The sequence below is a fragment of the Ambystoma mexicanum genome, chromosome 6p, assembly GCF_040938575.1.
Source record: "Ambystoma mexicanum isolate Mex_15411 chromosome 6p, UKY_AmexF1_1, whole genome shotgun sequence".
NCBI classification, from domain to species: domain Eukaryota; kingdom Metazoa; phylum Chordata; class Amphibia; order Caudata; family Ambystomatidae; genus Ambystoma; species Ambystoma mexicanum.
The window spans coordinates 415,756,689-415,779,109 of NC_090935.1; the positions used below are offsets into that span (position 1 = coordinate 415,756,689).

A 22,421-nucleotide genomic window follows, 5' to 3' on the forward strand; every position below is an offset into this window, starting at 1 on the left:
TGCAGCACTGTGTATGGAAGCAGAACTGCAAATCATCATTGACCGTACGAGTCCGGAAACCACAGCAGTATCTGCTGCCACCAGCTTGTCTTTAGGCACATTCAAAAGTACCCAAAAATCCCTCTGTTAAAAGCCTATGGTGATACAAAAGTATCCCAATTGCACTGCATTGAAAGCAGGTAACAAGTAAAAGACATAAGGGAAAAATATGTTCCCAGTACTGTCAGTCTGAAGGAATAGTCAGTTTATCCATGACAAATGAGCAAAAAGGCCAACGAAGTGAAGCTGAAGACTTCACTTCTCTGTAAAAAGTCCGGACAGCGTCAAAAAAGTCAGCTAAGGTTTGGGGGTGCATAGAATATGGGGGGAAAGTTGTCTAAAAGAGAAATCTTTCGCAACAGCTCTTTTAAGAGAACTGTCCCATTAATCGTTAAGCATTATTAAAGGTCTGCGTCTGCACTGCTTGTAAATGCCCTGTTGAGAGGGGATTATTTCTTAATTCAAAAGTGAAATTTTAAAGCGTGATAATGTTGATAGGTAGTAATTGGTAAATTTGTGTTGTATTTTATTTAGTGTAATGCAAAGCTAGCGAGACAGCAAAGTAAATCAGCAAAGTCGTGTCCAGATGCAGCTGTTTTGCCGCAGAATATCTACAGAATGGTACTGTATATTTTCTTTCCATTGCTTTTGGTGAACATTGATTTCTAATCATGAAATTACTAACACACGCATAACTTAATTGAAAGTAACAACTGTGAGTGGGCGTTTTGAACATTTGATTGTTTTAATTTTACCTCCACTACTTGTATAGTTGGCGTTCTTTGTTCCGAGGTAATGTTCTTCAAAGTGCAATACAAGCGTTCAACAATAGATCCCTGTTTTTGTATACATGCCAACGGAACACTTCAGCAACATGTTTTAATGCGTAATCTCATCACCTGAGAACATCCCATATTGATATTCTGGACCCTTGAAAATCATGAATACAGATCTCCCTCAGAAATCTGAGGTTTTTCCCATTTCACCACTCTCAATAGCCCTTTCTCTTGGATATGCTGTAAGGAACTCAGGAGAAGAAGTATTGCATGAGTTCACTTCAAAGCACACCTGCAGACACCTTATCCACAGGCAAATGTATCCACTGTTCCTAACACAGCCTTTGCTCTCCGTTTGGAAATGTGTCCTAGCTCAAGGCTTGAGCTATGCTAGAGGTGATATGGGGAATGAGACCAGTGCTTAATTTGTGCCAGTGTTAGCTGGTGGGCAACACTGGCACTCTTTTTTGGGCAACGGAACATCACACGTGTAATTGCTTTGTTGTTTGTTCCAATTTAAGCTTCCATCATAAATAATTCCTTCAGAGTCTGCTCTGCTTGCAGGGCCTGGCTGGACCTGGGAGTGCAGCACAACAAGGACAGCCAATGAAAACCAACATTGTGTTGTTACTATGCAGTGTTTGATACATTCTGTATAGTAACACAGAATGTATAGGTTTCATTGGCTGTTCTTGTGAGCCAGTGAAATGACATGGTGACGTAGGGTTGGGGGTGGGTGTTCACGTGGGTCTTGGTTGCAGAGGCAGCAGCGCCACCATTTGTTATGGCGTGGCACTAGTCTGCAGTCGACCCTGAGAGCCTCCCCTGCACGTGTGCGGCCTAGTAGCTGTAGCGCTTAACTTCCTCAGGGGCAGGCAGGGCTGGCAGGTGCAGGCTCTGCTTGCTCAGTGCGGTACCAATCCGGCTCGGCACCCGACAGGAGGACTCAACAAAACGCGGTAAGTAGTAAGTTGAAAGTTCTCATGTCGCACGTCGGCTTAACTTACATTATTATTGCAGCGGGCCGCTGGTATGGAAATATGCATTTCCACGGCGGCAGACCGATGCAATAATAATGTTAGGTAAGTGCCAGCCAGGCCGCTTACTTAACATTATTATTGCGCGGGCCGCCGCTGTGGAAATATGCACTTTAAATCATTATACTTCCTCAACCCATGTGTGCCCTTCCCCACCCATCCCACTACTAGCCTGTGCCAGCATTTGCTGCAGCGCCAAACATGTGACATGGAGCAGCAGCAGTGTGATGGGCTAGTGGTGGGCCAATCTAGGTCTAGCACTGAACTGGCCCGGGCTGCGCGCCCGCACTGCGCGTCCGCACTCTGGCCGGCATTATGGGGCCCAATATTTTTTGGGCACTGGCACTTTTTTTTTTTTACAAATTAATTTAAATCAATGGTCAATATAGTTTTTTTTAAAAAAAAAACATTTTATTGTTTTATAAACACAACCAAACAATACAAACCAAACAAGCAGTGTATATGTCAACAGTTACATTATACTTTCTTAGCTTCTAGCCACTACTTCCCTCATCCCAGCCCCCCTATACGAGTCTATTGCTTTAAACATTCTGTTTCCGCAACCTGTGATACGGTCTCTTCTTCTACAGGTTCCGCCGGGTCCCCCATCGACCCAAACAGCTCGGCTATCATTGATTTCCAGGCCATCAGGGACTCAGTATCCTCCTCCCCCCCAGTGCTACTCGCTTCTTGCCATACCATGGTTTCCGCTTCCGCCCATTTTTGCAGATCTCTCCACCATACATCCACATTTGGCATGTGGCATGTCTTCCATCCCATGGCAATTCTCCTTTTTGCAAGCACATAAGCCAGATCCCTCAATTTATTTACATGCTTAAGCTTCTATGATCTCGGGAACCCTCCCCCCCCAGCAGACAAGCCCACACTGTATCCACTACAATCTTGACCCCCTTTTTCTCCAGTCTCCCTTTCACTTCCCTCCAAAAGTGCTCTATGACCGGGCATGACCAGAACATATGTACCATGCCCGCGTTCTCCTCATCACATTTGGGGCATGCTTGCCGTCCTGCATTCTCGAACCTCGATATCCTCCAAGGCGTCATATATGCCCTATGCGTTATGTACAGTTGAATCTGTTTCAGTCTCGCATTTTAGACACCTTCTTATGATACCCCTGCACCCGTTCCCACATCCCGTCCTCCATAGGGGCTCCAACTTCCGTTTCCCAGTCTAATCTCAACTGCGTGACCTCCTTCCCAACTTTTGACATCAGCATTTCATATAGTCTGGAAATTTCATGGCCCCCTTCAGCTATGTCATATATCATGTCTACGGTAGTATCTGATTCCTCTACCAACACTGTTTCAGGCCATGTTCTCTTGATCCTCTGTACCATTCTATGATATGTAATGTACTGGCCCTCGTGCAACCCAGTTAGCTCCCGCAGCCCCTCAAAAGCAATACTAGAGCCCTCCCGCCAAATGTCACCCATTGTTGCCACCCCAGCAGGTTCCCAGTAGCTCCTGAGTATCCTTCGTAGCTGCACATCTGCCCCCGTTAATGCCACCAATGGTATCTGTGAAGAGCATGGGGACGGGTTCTCCATCATCTGGCATGCCCTGCGCCACATCTTCCACCCCAGTAGCATCATTTTAGGGTGCCCTATCATTTCCGCCCTGGGTACCCACATCACCTCCTTTAAATAAAATGGTGCGCAATCGCGCCCGAACAGCCTAAATTCCAATGTCTCCTCATCAGAGACTCATTTAGCGACATATTGTAACTGGCTCGCCACGTAGTACACATCGTAATTGGGCAGTTGTATCCCTCCTTTGTCATGAAAGTTCTGTAACTTCCATAACGCCACTCTATTTCGCGTGCCATGCCACAAAAAGTCCCTACACATGCTATTCAGTTTGGTAAAGAACTTTCTGGGAATCAGGTACGGTATATTCCCAAAATAGTGTAGGAGCCTTGGCAGGACCACCATCTTTAGCATTGCTCCACGCCCCATCATAGCCAAGGGTAGTTTTGTCCAAAGAAATTGCATGCACTTCTCAATGCTTTTAAGGGCTACTTCTGTGTTGCACCTATGCTCCTCTTCCACAGTATGGTATATATTTATCCCCAGGTACCAAAATGTGCTAACCACCCATGGCACTTGCAATACAGGTAATCACTCCAATGGAATCCCCATATACCCCCCTAATGGGAACATGCTGGACTTCTGGGGGTTCACTGCTATGCCGGACAACACAGCGTATCTCTCCATCACTTCTAGGACGTGCTGGAGATTTTCTTCCCGGGAATCGCAGGTACACTAGTATGTCATCTGCATATAGGGAAATCAGGTGCTGCTCCCCATTCACCTCAATACCTATGGTGTCATATTGTTGCCCCAGGTATATTGCCAGAGGTTCCAGGGGCCAATATATAAAGCAGTGGAGACCACAGTCATCCTTGTCTGGAACCCCTGCTGAGCTGCCACCTTCCCGATATCACAGATCCTGTCCTAACTCGAGCCAGTGGTTCGCTATATAATATTTTCGCCCACCTTACATATCTAGGCCCTAACCCGTAGCATTCTAGGGCCACGAGCAGCCATGTCCATTTAACTGAATCAAAGGCCTTGATTGCATCCAAAGACACAATTGCCATTTCCTCATCCTTTTCGCTGCCACTCTCAATAATTCTTTGGAGCCGCCTATGGTTGTTGGTAATGTTTCTATTTGGAACATAGCCCGTTTGATCCGGGTGTATTAATTTACCAATAACCCTCTTCAGTCTGTTTGCTAAAACAGCGGTCAATATCTTGCTGTCTGGATTCAGCATCGATAGGGGTCTATAGGAGCCGCAGCTGTGCCCAGGTTTATTAGGTTTGGGGAGCGGTATTATGACTGCCTCTCTTAGCGACTCTGCTAAGCTTCCCGTCTCGAACGCTTCGTTTAGCATCTCTAACAGTGGGGGGAGGACCTCTCCTATGTATAATTTGTAGAACTCTCTTGGGAGTCCATTTGACCCCGGGGTTTTGCTAGTAGGCAACTGCCTCACCACCTCCCCTAATTCTTCTAAGGTAATCGGGGCATCTAGTTCCTCACCCTCCTCCTCGCATATCTTGGGCAACCCTATATCTTCCAGTGTTTCTCTTATAATAGCGCAACTGCTCTCACCATCGTCCCCATATAATACCTTATAATAATCCACAAACTCTTTGTTAACTCCCTCCTGGGTGTCTTCGACGCTACCATCTTCTTTCTCTATAGTCCTGATTGTGACTCTGGGGGTCTTGCTCTTATATAACCACGCCAAAAGTCTCCCCAGCTGTCTCTCTATGTATTTTTTATAATTGAGGTTACACAATCTATCCCAATATTCTGCACATTTTTGCTGTAGCATGAGCGTCAATTCTAACTTTTCTGCTGTATCATCTTCTCCCCTTAAAGCCTCCTCAAGTTTCTCCTCCGTCTTCTGTAGTTCAGCCAAAATCCCACCTTGTAGCCCTTTAGATTTAGCTATGGCTACCCCCCTCATCACGACTTTAAAGGCCTCCCATAGTGTTCCCGCCGAGTCCACACTCCCAGTGTTAATTTCAAAGTAGTTTACAATCTCCTCCCTCAAGTCCTCCCTAAAACAGGGGTCTCTCAACGCTTCCGCTTGTAGACGCCATGTCGGGATCCTCGCTCTCTTGGGGGGCAGTATTGCCATTCGAGAAGCAAGGGCGAGTGGTCTGAAAGGACCCTGGCTTTATACTCTATTCGTGTAATCTCCGCTAACATTTCAGGTGATGTAAAGACATAATCCAGCCTCGTGAATAACTGTTGCGGGGCAGAATAATGTGAATACTGCCTTTCCTGGGGGTGTCTCACTCTCCATGCATCCTCCAAACCAAAGTCACTCAGCAATGTCTGTAACGCTTTGGCTGCAGGGGCCGGTCTATCCTTCTTCCCATCCGACCTGTCCACCTTCAGATTCAGCACGCAGTTGAAGTCCCCTCCCCAGATCACCGCGCTTCCTACACAGGCGCTCAGATTAGTACACAAAGTTCTAATGTACGCCGCTGTGTTCTGATTCGGGGCGTACGTATTGACTATGCTGATCTCCCTATTCTCCACCAGTCCCCTCAGTATAACCATCCACCAGTCTGTCTCAGCTACTACCTGCAATCGCTGAAAAGGGACATGTGGCGCCACCCAAATAAGCACCCCCCTTGCATAAGCAGAGTACGATGAGCCCACCAGTACCCCCTTCCACTTCCCCTGCAATCTTATCCATTCTCTCCCTCGTAAGGTGGGTCTCCTGCAGCAATGCAATATCTATTTTCTGCCTGCGCAGATACAACATAACTTTGTTCCGCTTTAAATAGCTGTTGAGCCCCCGTACATTCCATGTAACTATTTTGAGGTCACCCATGGCCTATACAAGTTCCATACCTCCTCCCACAGATGCGGTCTGACTCTAAATTCCAATCCAATCTCTATAGGCTCGTTCCCCATTGTAAACTCTCCATAACCAAAAACACCCCAAACTTCCCGTTCAATCACCCTCCAACCTCCCGTCCCTTCCCCAACATCACTCCCCTCAACTATTGCCCAGCTCCATCCCTGGATCTCAGGCTCCCCCGCATCTAGCTCTTTCTGGCTCTCGCCTGTACTCGAAGCTCCGCAGGGTGAGGCCGCCCTAATGGCTAACCTACTACTACTACGACTATAATTCGGTGGGTAGGGTGCTTTCGCCCTGCTGCTCCTATTTTCCTTTTAGGTTAACTACACATTGCTGCACAATTTGCGCATATGTTCGCGCTACTATATTCCAGTCCTTCAAGTTTGTTACAGTCAGCGGTATCCTATCAAAATATCGGCCTCACTTAGCCACACCCGTTAATCTAATCTACATCTAAGCACCCCTGGGGTGCTCACTCTCCGCTTTAACAGTATACATACAGTATCCCAGTCACTTATCGTGTTCGTCTTGAGTCTCCTCCGTATCTCGCTCCGGGCAACCCTGCAGATCCAGCCATGTCGTTGCTTGTTCCGGGGTATCAAAAAAAAACATTTTGCTCTTGTGCACCACCTTCAATTTCGCAGGGTACAGGAGCATATATTTTATCCCAGCCGCGCGTATCCTCCTTTTGATCACCACATAGCAGTACCGTTGCCTCTGGACCAACATTGTGTAGTCCGGATACGCTGTGACGGTGCTTGAGGCCCTTTCGATTGTTCCACCTTTTCGGAAGCACTCCCGTATCTTCTCGCGATCCTTATAGTTCAATATTTTGGCAATTATCGAACGGGGAGGGGCCCCTGGCCACGGCTTCCTCATAAGGGCTCTGTGTGCGCGCTCCACTGCAAATCCCTGCGAGAGTTTTCCGGCCCCTATTCCTTGCAAGCGTAGGTTCTCAACGTAGTCTGTCGGTTCTTGTCCTTCCTCTCCCTCCGGCAGGCCCACCACACGGATATTGTTCCTTCTCACTCTCCCTTCTGCTTTCTCCGCCGGAGACTCCAGGTTGGCAACCTGTTGTTTAAGTACGTGGATCTCCTTTACTTGTCGGTGCTGGTTTCCGTGTTGGTTTTCACCGCACTTTCCAGGCTGATCGTTCGTTCCGCCAGACCCCTGACATCTTGCCTCAGCTCCTCATAGCACTTCTATGCCCACTGCATCTATTTTAGCCTCCAGAGAAGCGCGCAGGTCTGACATCGCTATCCCCCATGTGTCTTTCAGCTCCGTTATGGCCGCTAATATATGATGGTTTTTGGTCGCTGCAGTGCCCTACGCTGCTGTTATCGGGCCTTTGGGCGTGATGGCCACAGGAGATTGTTGTGTTGTGGCAAAAATATCGATTGTGGATTGCTTATTCTTATTCTTGCTCACAACCCCTTGCGTCGCCATCTTGCGGCCTCCCTTATGCTCCCGAGGTTGCCTGGACTCGAGTGTGTCAGCTCTGCTTCTCTGTATCAGCTCAGCGCCTATGTGCCTTCCCACCCGTAGGGCGATTATCCCGGATGAGCCCCGGCGTTAGCTTACGCTTGCTGAGCCCTTACTCAGAATGGGTTGTGCTCTCCCACATATCAGGGTGTCCCACCGTGTCCTAGAGGCCACGCTTTCCCATTATGCGACCACCTAACTTCAGGCTCCACGTAGTCAGAGCATCATTGTCTGTGACCCCATCCACTTGAGCTCGCCATACATGTCATGCTTTTATTTGGTGGCGTCCACCTTTCATTCCTTGGCTGCTCAGAGGACAACTGCAACTTATAGCCCACCGTTTTGTCAGCAGCTCCTCATAGTATCAATAGGGCCAGTTTAGTGTTTGTCACATGTGTGTCCCAATTGACATTGCTGCCGGGTGTCCTTTTCCACTCTCATCAACCATTGTAATACGCTGTATGCAGCCGACGTGCACCATTCGCCGCCTCTTACAGTGGTCCACCGCTCGTTACTCGGTGCTGGGCGAGTACTTCATGTAACCATCCTGGCGCGGCCCGTTAGTTCAAGTGGCTCTGCGCAGGACTTTGTCCAGGCGCGCACCTCTCGCCAACGCTGTGTCCCGGGCTCTCACTCGATCCTTCATGGGTTTGCGCCGCTCGCAGTGCGCTGCTCGTGTTCCCGCAGCGAGCGAACAGGGACTACGCAGCGCTGCGCGCCAGCCCCTCGCTTTGCACCCCACTGTCCCCGGACACTTATCTTCCAGGTCGGCTCGCCCTCATTGTGGTCCGCGTCGCGGGCTGACGTGACACAATGTAGCATCACGGCATACCGCCGCGGGGGTTCCGCTTTGCGTCCCCATCATCATAATTTCCCCACGGCTGCCAGCTTTAGTCAGCTGCTCCGGGTACTGCAGTTTCGTTTCCTTTGTTGTCGGCCGTTTTGTGGGACAAAGTATCCAGCAGCAGCCGTCTTCGTCAAGTGATTCTTCCTGAATTCCACCCGCGGATCACTCGACCTTTATACAGTGTGCAGAGCACACGTTCCCATGTATATGCAGTCATTCCTGGGCCCAATAGAGTGATTTTGTAGGTACTTTTCACGGATCATTGTCGGATCCTTCGGAGCTGCCAGGAAGCACGTCCTACTCCATGCTGCCCAAGCCACGCCCCCTGGTCAATATAGTTAGTGATAAGGAGCAAAATGTGTGGGCAAAGTACATTTTGAAAATGATAAGACTTATTGCTTGATACTACACTTGCCAAAATAAAGCAGTATTATCCTAAGCGAGATAAAATATGAGCAAGGAGTTTAGTGATGAGGGTTAAATATGGAGAAGAGTAGAGTTTATCCTAGGCAGCCATTCAAGTCAAAAGGTGTGTAAACAATTATAAAGGGCACAATTCTGGGGTTAAGGCGGAAAAATAGGAGGTATTTCACCACCATATTTTGGATTTGGGAGTATACACCACATGCGGTATTCATACATTCATAATATAAGAACCTCCGATTGTTACCTCCACCAGGAGGAGTGGAGTTAAACATTTTTAAAAGCACCTTTATATTTGTTTACGTTTTTTCTTTCAGTTTGGGGAGTGCAATCTCCCCCCTTCAATGCAGAACAAAATCTGCATGGTGCACCAAGAGGGTATGAAAAGGTGGGCTTTTTTGATGTCATCTCTTTTCCAATATGCATAATTATTATAATTGTTCTTTTATAACGCGCTGGGATCACAATTCGTATATATGTTGCCCTGCGTTGTCTTGTTTCAAAGACAAACGCGTTGCCCATGAGCTATCCTTCCACCCATTTACATCAGAAAGGGGAAGACCCGTTTCTACATTAAAAAAAATAATGATATGATATGATCCGCTGCTATACACAGTTCAGTTTCATCCTCAAAAAGTAGGTGGAGAAAGATATACAAGAAAAAATAAGCATCCACCTACCGGCGGATTCCTTGAAATAAAGAATATTTCAAGAGCTTCTGCATGTAGTAGCATACATTTAGTAATGTACATGTCTTTGTAGACATCTTAGCACGGCAAGGGGATGAGGCTGGCGTGAATTGTATATAAGTAGCTAGAGGCAGAGTTTGTCCGTACCCAGCAACCATGTTGTTTTCTGATGACAGGTTACTACTAGCAGAGCTGAATCAGATTTTTGCAATGAAGATTTTTGGGACTTGGGATCTTAAAATCTGCAGTATGGTTTTCTATTGCGTAGAAGTTTTATGGTACTTGTTTCTTATGACTGGACCTTCTAAACACATAGGAGGTGATAACTGCCACTGCCTGCCTGTGGAATCTCTATACTGGAATATAAGGTCAGTGTTCATTAAGACAATAGAAGGCAAGTACTGTTGACAAAGAGCAAGAGGCCTCATTACATGTTTGGCAGTGCAGATAGAAAAGTGGCATTAGTGAAATTACCTCCAGATTTGCCACGCCTCCATATTTAGACTTGTTAAGTGGAGGAAATACCTCTTGCCCTGGATTAAAGGAATTTCTTCCATTTTACTTACAAAAACAACAGAATTATTAAGGAATTACACCAGTGATTATTTTTTCAAACTCCAATGGAGCCCTTTGGGGCACCATAACTGAAAATACTGCTACGTTGGAATATGAATGATTTGCATCCAGGTTCATGGTGGTAATACGGCGGTAATACACGTTTGTCAGATTTACCACTGGTAAATATTCCAAACTCGTAAAGATGCCCAATGTTCGTATATGGTCGTATATGGATCGTGCCAAGAACCAAACTATAGTAGACAGAACAAATGCTCTTGCTTTACTCCTATTCAGCCTTGTGAACTCTGGCTTAAATGCTTCAAGACAATGCAGAAACCGCTACACAGGATCTATTTGACATGCTCATTTAGTATTCTCAAGCTTACAACACTGAAGGTGTACCAAGTGTGTTACCAACAATTTCTCCACAGGTGGTGGTTCTTGGCATCAAGAGCAGACAAAGTGGACAAAGAAGTGCAGTGATGCTATCCTGGGATACAATAATCCTATCAACCCCTGATGGGGGAGGAACTGGTGTTCTCTTATTAGCTTGGTGGGGTCAAGGTTCATAGGTGATTCTATTTGTGTTCATCCAAGCTGGTACATGTATAAGGAATGAGGACCTTATGAGGGGTGACAGTATCACGTCCCTATGTGGGCCCATATTGGTTTTAATCTTTACGTTTTTGGTGTGGCGAATGCAGATGCCTTGTGACAATGACCAATGTCAGACAAATAAAGGTTAAACAGGAAGGGAGTCAATACACATTCCTGCCTGACACCTCTAAATGTAGACATGTTATGGGATAACGACCCCCTTTGATCCAAACTAATCTGCATGTTCGATCCCTCCTGCAGCCCAATTATCAAACACAGCAATCCTTCAGAGATGCCCCATGATCCAAGCTGTTTCGACAACAGCCCTCGATCTACCGCGTCAAACGCGGCAGAAGGATCTATGGTAGCTACATAGACTGATTCATTTTTGCCCAGCCACCCGTAGTTCTAGATGGTCTTTAACAAGAGCCCACTGAGCAAAGTACTTAAGAACTTTTTAAAGCATGTCTGCCATTTTATTATAGGCCCCGACCGCATTGCCAATTCTCTAGATGTTCCAGCAGTAAGGTTGAAAATACCTTACTATCCGTGCCAAATCGCTGCCTGCCTGTAGTTTTGCCGATCTGATCTAAGGCACAGCTTGAAAATATGTACAATATAAGCAATGTAGTGATTCCACTTGAATAAATGGTTTGATAATTAATTTGGGCCACAGCACGTGAAGTGCAGAGTTTCGTGATCACTTCCGCAACGTGCTCCTTCTCCACAATAAACTTCCACCCTCCCCATTTTGGAGACAGAAATACATTCATGATTTTCATGAGTCACTGGTAGCGCAAAAACCTTCTGGTAGTGAAGTGCCCAATTCGCTTCAGAAACCGCATTTATCTGAGAAGAGGCTTGTGGAGCTTAAGAGTCATTTATTAATCTCCAAACAACCTGTGAATGTGTATTATGTAGAACATGGATTCTGCATCACGCTGGAGCCTGATTGCACGATGTTTAATTTGAATATTCCTTTCTACTTGTGTTAACCCAGTCTGTTTTTCCAAAGTTTTTATTTGAATTCTCATATCTCTATTTTTCCCACATGCTTCCTTTCCAAACCATCATTGATGCTTTTCATTGGCTTCTAGCAGATGTATGAGGAAATCGCTATACTTTGGCACACTCAGTCTCATACAACCAGTCTTTCGACACCACTGAGATATAATTTGCTGGTGTCTCATTAACCAGTGACATTGTATCAGGATTCCATAAATCTGTGTTCACTGTTTGATTCACCCTCAAGCTTGTGGACATACATTCCTTACACCCACCAGAACTTTTCCCCATATTAAAGGAGGTAGACAGGGTACAAGGATCACTAAAGTCCATGCAAATAATCTGCAGGTGGTTACATTTTTCAAACAGGTGAATCCCAACGAAGATGTATTCTAAAATGGGGCATGTCTCACCAGTAAACCAAGTATGGTTTGCTGGACTGTCTCTCATCATGGACCCATTTAGCATATTCAGGCCTAAGCCACACAGCTGTTTTCCTTTTATTGTTGGCAACGAGACCCAATTTGAATCAGGCATCGGACAGGGTGCATTCAGATCCCCAGACAGGATAATTCGTCCCCCTTGGCAATGATCATACAATTCATTTATGCACAGCGTCAGTTATTTAATGAAGCAATCCAAATAACACATGCCTGCATGCCAATAAACATTCAGTATTAACAGATTTTGCACAAAGGGTAATGATATTCTTACATGGGTGCCAGCATTCCAAAACAAACATTTACAGAATTGACAACAGACATCTCCCTGACTGACTTCACCAAAGTTAGTCGGCTTCTAAACGGGGGGCCAGAAGTCCCTTGTTTGGCTGCTTGAGCATTTAATACAAAACCGTCCAGAACCGGAATCTTTAACAACCATGTCTCCTGTAGGGAGATGATGCCATACGTTTTCCAAAAAAGACCCGCAGCCACAATGGTTAATAGATGGTTGTGCCCTCTGGTGTTCCTTCCAGGACAAAAACCTTAACAAGTTATCCCCTGTCTCTTTTTTAGGAAAACAGCACAGGCTGGCATCCAGGCTGCGGTCCACCCATCCCACGCAGGGAACCAGCCAGCTATGACCAGTCTTTTACCTGATAGACCAACTTTGTACAATTTTTCTGCACCGGAAACAACTTTGCCAGACCTCTACTAGCCTCTAATAAAATCATAATTTCTGATGGTAGGCAGGGGGTAGAAAAGACATCCTCAAGTTTAGACTCCCTCTCTTGCATGTAAGATATATCAAACCCAAGAGCCTGCACTGACTGCCTTTCCCTCATAATGGATTCAAATATAATTTTTTAGCTGATGTATATCTAGGCTCGATCGGTCCTAAACAGGTAAATAAAGTCTACCTGATCGAGATCTGGAGACGACAATGCTTGCAAGGTATGGATCTCATACGAGAAGTCGTTACAATATTAGCCCGATTTAGGAGCACATGGCGGTTGTATCGAAGAACACTCTCTATAAGAATCTTATTTATGATCACACTTTTGTTTCATTCTGGGGAATCCTACCCACCACTGCGTCTCCATTTCTCAATGCCTGGGGTCCTACCGGGCCTCGGGGATCAAAGGTGGTGTCACAGTTGTCACAACCCCTCAAACCTTTTAAGACAATGTATATCTTGTTGAATTTTTTTCACTGAACAGGCATCTTCTGGTTTGACAGGGTCTTTTATAGGAGGGGCCCGCACACCCTAAATAGGAAGACATCTCTGATTTGAGGTCCCCACATGCACTACTTCTTTTTTCATGGAAGATCATGACCCTCCTAAGCATATCAATGTAGGGGCAGTCACCGACTTCTCATTCCAAAACGCCCCTCTTTGCGCTGGATGGGACACAACACCTGACTTCTCCAGATTTTGACGTCAGTACACCTCTACCCCTTTGGAGCCTTCCCAGCCTGCCAATGCCGAGATTAGATGTTCAGAGTTAGAAACTCCTGTGTTATCTACAATTACACAATCTGATAGGTGGTCATCGGGTGGACGAACCCCCCCCATCGTTATTCCTGGCAATAGGAATTGCAAGCACCACCTTCTCCAGGATGGCCTTAATTGCTGGTTGGTTCAGAAAAGTGATAACAACTCTTTTAGAAGCCTGTTTGGAAAGATTTTAAGCAATTTATTTCTTAGGTTTCTTTAACACCACGCTAGTCTCCGCACATTGAATGTTAAACAGACCTGAAGGTCGATCCACCACCTCAGTGTTATCAACCTTAGGCTCATCTTGTACTGGGCAATGAGACATGGTACATCACAATTAACCTTCAATATGTCTTACGAGATTCAATCTCAATTACAGACGTGGGGGCCACAGTAGTCAGACCCGCCAGAGGGGCAACCCTGCACATAGTACATGACATTAAATAGACATTAATTTGCAAAAGTTCACATGAGTCTCGAGCCACGTTGCCAGTAGCACAATCATGCACGCCTCTATCTGGAGCTAGCTCCACATCAATACACATCGTCTTACTAACTATGCCGCCCTCCAAGATCATATCAGATTGCTGGTACTGTTTAAAGAAAAAGTCTGTAACATTGTTATGAGCTGTATTATTCTCAAATTTAAACATAAGTGACTCCAGCAATGCCGAATGAAGCTTTGTCTCCGCTTTTATGCCCTCATGTAGAGTAACCAATTTGCTCATATAGAGTAACCAATATGCATAAGACCTGGTTTATTTCCGTTAAAATCATGTACAGCACTATACCCAGCCTGTGATCCATATTTCTTAGGGCGGCAGAAGGCCTCCTCGGCAGGGCTTGGGTCAGGTGGAAATAAAAGATGAGATGGAGGAATCCAAGTCTTGAGACACAAACGTCACGGGATAGGGTGGAGTGTCCATCATGGGTAAAGTGTTTGAACAAATGATTTTGGGTGAACGGAGACCAGAATCCCTCCTCTCCTACCTCTCCCTTAAAGACACTTCCTCCTCCTGCAAGGCAATGCCTCCATTAAGTGCCATTTGCACCATAAAATCAGTACTTGGCCTGCGTAATTCTATCTGGCAGACTTTTGGTGATAAGACATTCGCTCAAGAGGACCTTCACAGGTAGGCCCGGGAGTCGAGTTTGCAGGGTAAGAGGGAAAGAATACTGTAAATTTCCATGAATAGGTGCCTGATTTAGATTTCCCCACAGTGGAGGGTTGTAGGGAAGAAGTCAGATCTCCGTTCGCAGCACCACTTTGGTTAAATGCATGCGAATCCACTCCCAGTGACACGGGAAGCGGAAGACTTACTGCCAGTAACATTTCTTGGTCGATTATTGAAAGATGTTGAACTTGAGACACAGCCACCATTTCACTACGTTGGTTAGCTCCACTCCTTAAATCATATATGCTCTTGCAGCAATAATCACAACCAGACTACTGGCCACTTGACACCAGTCCAGTTACTTATTCAGTTTTCATCAATAAATGTTACCTCAATAGCTCATGCAGTACTTCCCTGGGATGATCTCATGTCCCATGAGCTACTGAACAGGACTCCTCGGCACTTCGGTAACAGCTGCAACTATGATCGTTAGTGCATTGGAGGATCAAGGAGCTGATGCACAGCCTTATTCGTTGTGACAGTCTCCAGTTACTTGTCCACCTGACTGCACGGATGCTTGACTGCAGTAGTTATCATTCTGCTTCACTCCGCTGAAGAATACTCGCCAAATGCATGTGAAAGCTATGCGCTGTGCCTCTTCCAATTAAATAGTTGCTGACAGCCAAACCGTCAGTCCAATCCAATCTCCACAAGGGGCTATAGAGCTTCAGGATCTGCACAGTGACCTCTGATGTCAATTTCACTTAGCTTAGGTTGAGGATGGATAAATAATAAATATGTTGAAACAATGTAGCCACTGTCTGACTGCAGTAGTTATCACTCTGCTTCACTCCACTGAAAAACGGTAGACAAACGCACAAATGGGGTCGTTCAGATCCAACCAATTCACAGTCACGTTGGGGTTCCTCAAGGTTCCATCCTTTCCACAATTATCTTTGATCTATACATGGAACCAATGGGAACTCTCCTAAATGGCGCCAACATCGGCATCCATCTGCATGCTGACGACACTGAGCTGTACCTTAAGGTCAGTGAACCCCCAGGACATTGCTCACCTCTGTGAATGTCTGGCTACCATCCAAATATGGATGTCATATGCCTACCTCAAACTGATCCCCACCAAGACTGAATTCATCCTCATTGGTGGCCGCACCGAATAACAACTCATGCAACAATAGCTGGATGGCATGTGCCTGGAAGGATTCACCTTCAGCTGTCAAACTCAGCCAAATCCTCGGACGACATTGTTTTTCTTTTATAACACATTCTATTATAATTTGAAACCTGTGGGCTACCGGCGCAGTATAAATCTAAAATAAATAAATAAACATATAACAAACAAAAACAAAGCAGCATCAGGGTAGACACATTGCAAAAGGCCCTGGGCATACAAGGTCAAGGGACAAAGCAGAACATCACACACACAAACCGGGCTAGCGACATATCACATCCATGGAGGGCCCCAACACCTTGTGCCATTCACTGTGACACCTTTGTTGACATTAGCCTTTCCTTTCACAAGTACATAGGTAAAATGGACAAACCGCCTAGCTACAGATCTTCACACTTCACAAAATCAAACCCTTTATCACCTGCATGATTCCAGCACGGTGGTGCAAGCCTTGTGATCCTACACATCGACAGGGCAAACACCCTCCTTACTAGGCTTCCAGCCGCACACTATACTGCAGCCTGCCTTATTACAGGTGCCTGCAAATTCAACCATTCTTTTCCAATACTGCACAATATTCACTGGCTCACCTTCCTAGCCAGGATAATATTAAAAACTGCATGTATCACCTACAAAGCAGTCTCGAACAGAACACTGACATATGTGTTAAACTGCACACCTATCAAAACAATTAACAATTTAGCTCTTTCAATAATACCTGTCGGGTGAATATGAATCCCTCTCTCCCTCCAACAACAGTACAGTGCTCCTGTATAAAATGCCATACCTAGTGCTGGAAACCTCATGTTGTAAATCGCTGTGCTGCTCTTGAGGTAGGTTAGCTCTATAAGCAATCATAAAAATAATTAAAATAATGGGATACTAGGAAGAGAGGGTGTGTCCCATATATATATTTTAGCCATGGCACTCTTCTTCCTAGCACATGGCTAGATATTGGTGTGGTGGTTGCAACGTCTCTTTGGCTCAGGGTGTCATGCGAGCTGACAGTGTCCACGGTGAGGCTCCATATGCACTGCACATAGGTTAGCCTAGTGGTGCATTGAGACCAAAATGAGGGATCCCCAAGACTAGCTTGCTCACATTCCACAGTGACTCAGGAACAATCTCCTTTGGTGGTTGACCAGCCAGGCCTTCTAGTAGGGACTCTCTTCCAGTATCCTCCACACCAGTTAACAATGGCAACAGACTCTTCTTTCTCAGGCTAAGGCAGCACCCTGGGGAAACTGCAGATTCATGACATATGGAGTCCACAGGAATCAACAGAGCACATAAACTACATGGAACTGAAGGCAGTCTTTCTGGTGAGTCAGACTATCTTGCCTGTTCGAAAAGGGATCAGAGTCATGATTCTCACAGACAACGTGATGAACATGTTTTATCTACACAAGCAAGGAGGCAAAAAACCAACCCAGTTGTGTGCTCTTGCAGTACAGATATAGGAAAGAGCGCTTCAGAATGATATTTGATTACAATCACCCCAGCTGACAGGGACAGGCAACGAGGAAGTGGAAACTCTGAGCAGCGTGCCATACCCCAACCACGAGTCAGAACTTCTCTGGAAGGGATTTTCTACAGAATATCTGTTCCTAATGTGGACCTCTTTACAAAAGAGTGTAACTGCAAATGCCAACCGTTACGATTCTTGGAAGGGAAGAGGGTAGAGTTCTCTGGTGGATGCTCTGTCGATCCTGTGAGACACTCTGTCAAACTATGCATTCCTCACTCTTCCTCGAATTCCCAAGGTACTGCCAATGTTTTGAATATCCAGGAATTGTCAGAATCTCTTGATTGCTCCCCACTGTTTTTCCGACCTCCTGCATGAGGCATCTAGGCATCTGGACCACCTCATTTTCCCATCCCTTCCGGCTCATCTTCACCAGCAAGAAGGGAAAGTGTGGTACCCCTCTCACTTTCATTGCCACTCTGGCTCCCCAATATGTGACCTTTGGTCATTTTGGCTTATCAGAGGATCCACTAGCCAATAATACAGAGGAAAGTGGCTTAGATTCTGTCATTGGATGCTCGAGAGGGCCCAAAATCCTCTGCAAGCTTTGGTGAATGATGCTGTGTCCTTTCTGTCAGGCATGGTCCATTCACAGATGCAGGTATCCTCTTACAGAACTTGGTGGCACTGGCAACCTTTTACTAGAGCGAGCTGAGGGTTACAACTGTGTCCAACCCAGTTATCAAGTGCCACTTTGTGGGGCTCTTGCACTTGTTTCCACCTATGCATTGGCCTAAGCATTGACCCATTAACGTTTTGGACCTTTGGTGCAATTGTGGCTTGTATCATGAAAAACAGAATTCCTGGTGGTGATAGCATCAACGTGCAGAATCAGTGAGTTGTAGGCTTTGCTTTCTGTCAACCCATACATTACCTTTCGCAGAGATAAAGTGGTGCTTCAAACCGATAATAATAATAATAACTAGTTTTTATATAGCGCTACAAACCTGCAGGTATCTAAGCGCTTTAATAACATTTATTATCTCACTGTGTGGTACTCAATGTATTGACCTCAGAAGGATGAAAGGCTGATTCGGCCCTGCTGGGGTTCGAACCTGCAGCAGCAGGCTATGCACAGATGTCAGAACTAGCGATGAACTTGTTGTGCTATATGACCAAACTTATTTTTTTAAATTGTATTTAGTCGAGTGTCAGCTTTTTACAAAAACAGAGAATATTACATAATTAAAATGTACAGTCATGACAAAATTAAAATACATATTATTCATCATGATTTACAATTGTAAAAGTGAATTACAATCAAAGAAAGGGAGGTAAATACAAATAAAAAATAAATATTAAATGAATCCAGCAGTCTTCAACAGCTTTAGTACCCCAAAGTTAATTTGGTTTCATAGCCAGAGCCTGCTCTCTCCCAAAACTCAGCCGTCTGAAGCCTAGCTTCACTATGGGCGAATTGAGAGAGATATTTCACTCTTTTTTCTTGTAAAGCAACACATTTGATGACTATATTTTTGAGATGTTGTAGTTCCCCTTTCCCACACAATGGACAAATGCCCTTTTCCATTCGCAAGTGGTCCAGAGAAGCCGTTATTTCTCCTGTCACGATTACAAATAATCGAGTCCTGAGAAATATTTGCCTTTCATGAGGGTCAGGAAATTTAGTCAAGTATCTTGGAAGAAGACTTCTGGGTTTATCCAGGATTGAGAGGATTTTGCTCATTTTCAAATTTCGAACGGAATCTATTGTTTGAATCCAATCCTGGATAAAGATAGCTTTTCTAACACCTTACGAGTTCCCCGGCAAGTTCTTTGGTGCTCTATCTAAGTGAGTCAGGATATTTGTGGCTAGATCTTTCAATCTCGTCAAATTTGATGGGTTACCCTGATTCATATGGTATAGCTACATCTTCGTACAGACAGCTCACCTTCGAAACTAGAATGGATCGATAAAGGGAAACTATTTTTTGTTCCAACAGCACTTCCAAATAACTGTAAGGGAGGAAGGGTCTCCCAGGCCCCCCTTTATTCCTGATGACGCACACGAATAGCTCATTCCACGGTTGACAGCGCACCTCTGGCCAAGGTGTGAGGTATCCATTGAATGATACAATACTGTGCGTGACCTATGCACCACAAGACTCCATTTTGTATGATATGATATGATTGGTTATTTATAACGTGCTTAATACCCATTGGTTTCCAAGCGCGGACCCGGAATCGAACATGTGTTGCTCCGTGTCTGCTTCCAAGTCATGCACGTTGCTGTTGAACTATCCTCCTGAACTGCAGACTCTATTTTCTATCTATTAGGCCGCACATACACACTGAACGCGAGCATGCACCTCTCCCTTTCACTCGCAGCGCACAGGCAGGCTGCCACCCCCCACCTCCTCCCCTCTGCCAGCTCCAGGGCTGCCCTGTTCTCACGGAAGCTTGGGCGCAAATTGTTGCACGCTAACACTGTATCTCTCTTCTTCCTCTGAGATCACTGTCCTGTGGGTGACCTGGCTAAAGCCTGGCCATAGAAAAACCATCTATCTCCACAAATCTGCCTCCACTCCGACAAACCCCTCCTTGAGAATGATGCACCTCGAACCCCCTAACCTTATGTCCCTTTGATGTAACAGTTGCAAGACCCCCGCTCATGTGCCACCCTAGTTCACCCCCATGTATCTAATCCTGTGAGGCCATATATTTTTCCTGTACTAACAAATTGTAAAACAGCCACTTTTGATCTAAGAAACGTCTGATCAATGTATTCTGAAATACTGTGTTAGATAAGGCACCTGGACCCATGTACCTTCGCTCTCCCTGTGGCCCAGGTCAAATGTCTATGTGTATGTTGAAGTATATGTACCATATTAAATCTTGCATAGCTTAGTGTGAAGTGTTAGTTAGCAAGAAATATAACTGCACGGACATCGCCTGACCCCGCACCTCTACCAGATGAGCCCAGCTGACCCATGTGCCTCAAGAAATTGAAAGTTCAGCGTTGACCAATCCTGTGGCAGCACAATTATATGATCTGTAATGTCTGGTCTTCTCCAACCAATGAGAAATACTTATTGTATCCCCTATAGCACACGTCATCAATGATGTATTTTTGTAATATAATGTGTATTTTCTGTATCTTGGGCAGAGCGCTCTCGGAGTAGCAGAGTTCTCTGCGTGCCCCATTCAACTTTATATAAAGGCATCTCTCTTACTCACTCACAATTGGTCCTGGTCTCATTCTCTACTTGGGTGTATCCATTGGTGTCTTATTATTTGGTTATTTCATTGTATGAGTGGGGAATGCCAGTTTTCATTTGGTGTCCCCGATGCAATAGCGTTCTTTCGTTCTTTTGATATGGGACGTCCCCCAGCCACAGCGGCGAGATCTAGTGCGCCCCTGTCAAAGATGCCCACCTATGGCAACTGGTACCCTTTAGAAGTGCGCACGCTAGGAAAGAAGGTTCCACGGGTCCCGGCTTTGCAAATAACCGGCTGTACCGATCGCCGGAGCCAGGTCTGGCCATTGAGCATGGGGCGGCACCTTGACCGACCGGGTCCGGAGCATCTCAGATCAATACGGACATGTGAGTAGCAATTGCGAGAGACCCTAAAAGAAGGTGAGGGGAATGGGAAGGGAGTCAGATTCAGGTATTTTCCGGGGACATTTGGTAGGGGTAGACGCGAAGGGTCATTTCTCTTTAATGCTCTTTTCTGCATATGGCCATTAGGATTTTATAAGAGGTGACAAGGTGAACAGAGTTACAGGAACGTAGCTCCGCGAGGGGGTAGAAGGCGGCGCCGCATAGTGCTATCTCGACTAGTATAAGAGGTTAAATGGTGAGAAAATAAACAAAGTAGGAGTCTCGTATAAGGAGAAGACTCGGAATAGAATTCGTTTTGCTTTCTTTTCTCTTCTTTCTAAGGAAATAAGGTCTCCAGAGGGAGGTCAACAAGGGACCGGGAAGGGGGTAGATTCTGGGTGAAGTAAAGGAGCAAGGGAGAACAGGAAGGTAGGGGTTGTGGTTCCTGCACATGTTTCACGTTTGTGTCTAATGTTACATGTCGTATGTGTGTATGTCAATTTGTGCGTTAAACGTCAATTGGCCAATGTTCTAATTTGGTGGTATGAAGTGTTCAAAGATTTAACAAAAGCATATTGTGGCAGTGGTACTACAAAATTGTTTAAAAGTTTTTTTAGAGAGCACCTCATAACCAAAGGTTATTAAAAGGGGTCTTAGAGTGTTCACACCTTCACACACGCACCTCACAGCCAATAATAAACGCACAATGGGGGTGGAGGCACCACTCATGCATATATGCCAGAGCCTACCTGTGTATAGTGAGAAAATAAAGAAATACCATGAACAGTGGTGAATAGAAATGAAAGTAGAGGGAATGCCCCAGATATGGCCAGAAAGTGGGATGTTCGATAAAACAATGCTAGACATGGTAGCAACATACTTGACCATCAAATATAAAGTTAAACAACTCCAAAACAGAAGAGAAGTGGTATATTTGTGAAGGCTATTCGAAGAAATACCCCCGAGCAAGAACAATGGCAAAGGTGCACCATCATCCCAGGTAGTGAGTAGCAACGAGGAAGGGGAGAGAATATGGAAAAGGAAACAGAGCCTAAAAAGTTATACCCACTGCTAACGAAACCTGCAGAGGGATATAGTGACCCCATGTACGTACCAAAGCCGAGCGCTTCCCCCAAAACATCAGCAACAGCTCCTCATCCTTATGATCAAAAGGGGGGGTATGGACAACCCAGGGAGATTGAGGAGCAGAATAGGGAGAATGGCAATACCACGGAAAAAGGGAGCAGAGGTGACCAAG

At 45.5% G+C, this 22,421-nt stretch overlaps 1 protein-coding gene across 1 annotated transcript in view; it reads left to right on the forward strand.

Annotated features, from left to right (window-relative positions):
• Positions 1-22,421, forward strand: part of CCDC152 (coiled-coil domain containing 152) — a 692,008-nt gene that overhangs the window by 553,168 nt on the left and 116,419 nt on the right. The window contains exon 6 of the mRNA XM_069627214.1: positions 574-660. Coding sequence (XP_069483315.1) covers positions 574-660 — 87 coding nt within the window. The remainder of the gene's footprint in view (positions 1-573; positions 661-22,421) is intronic.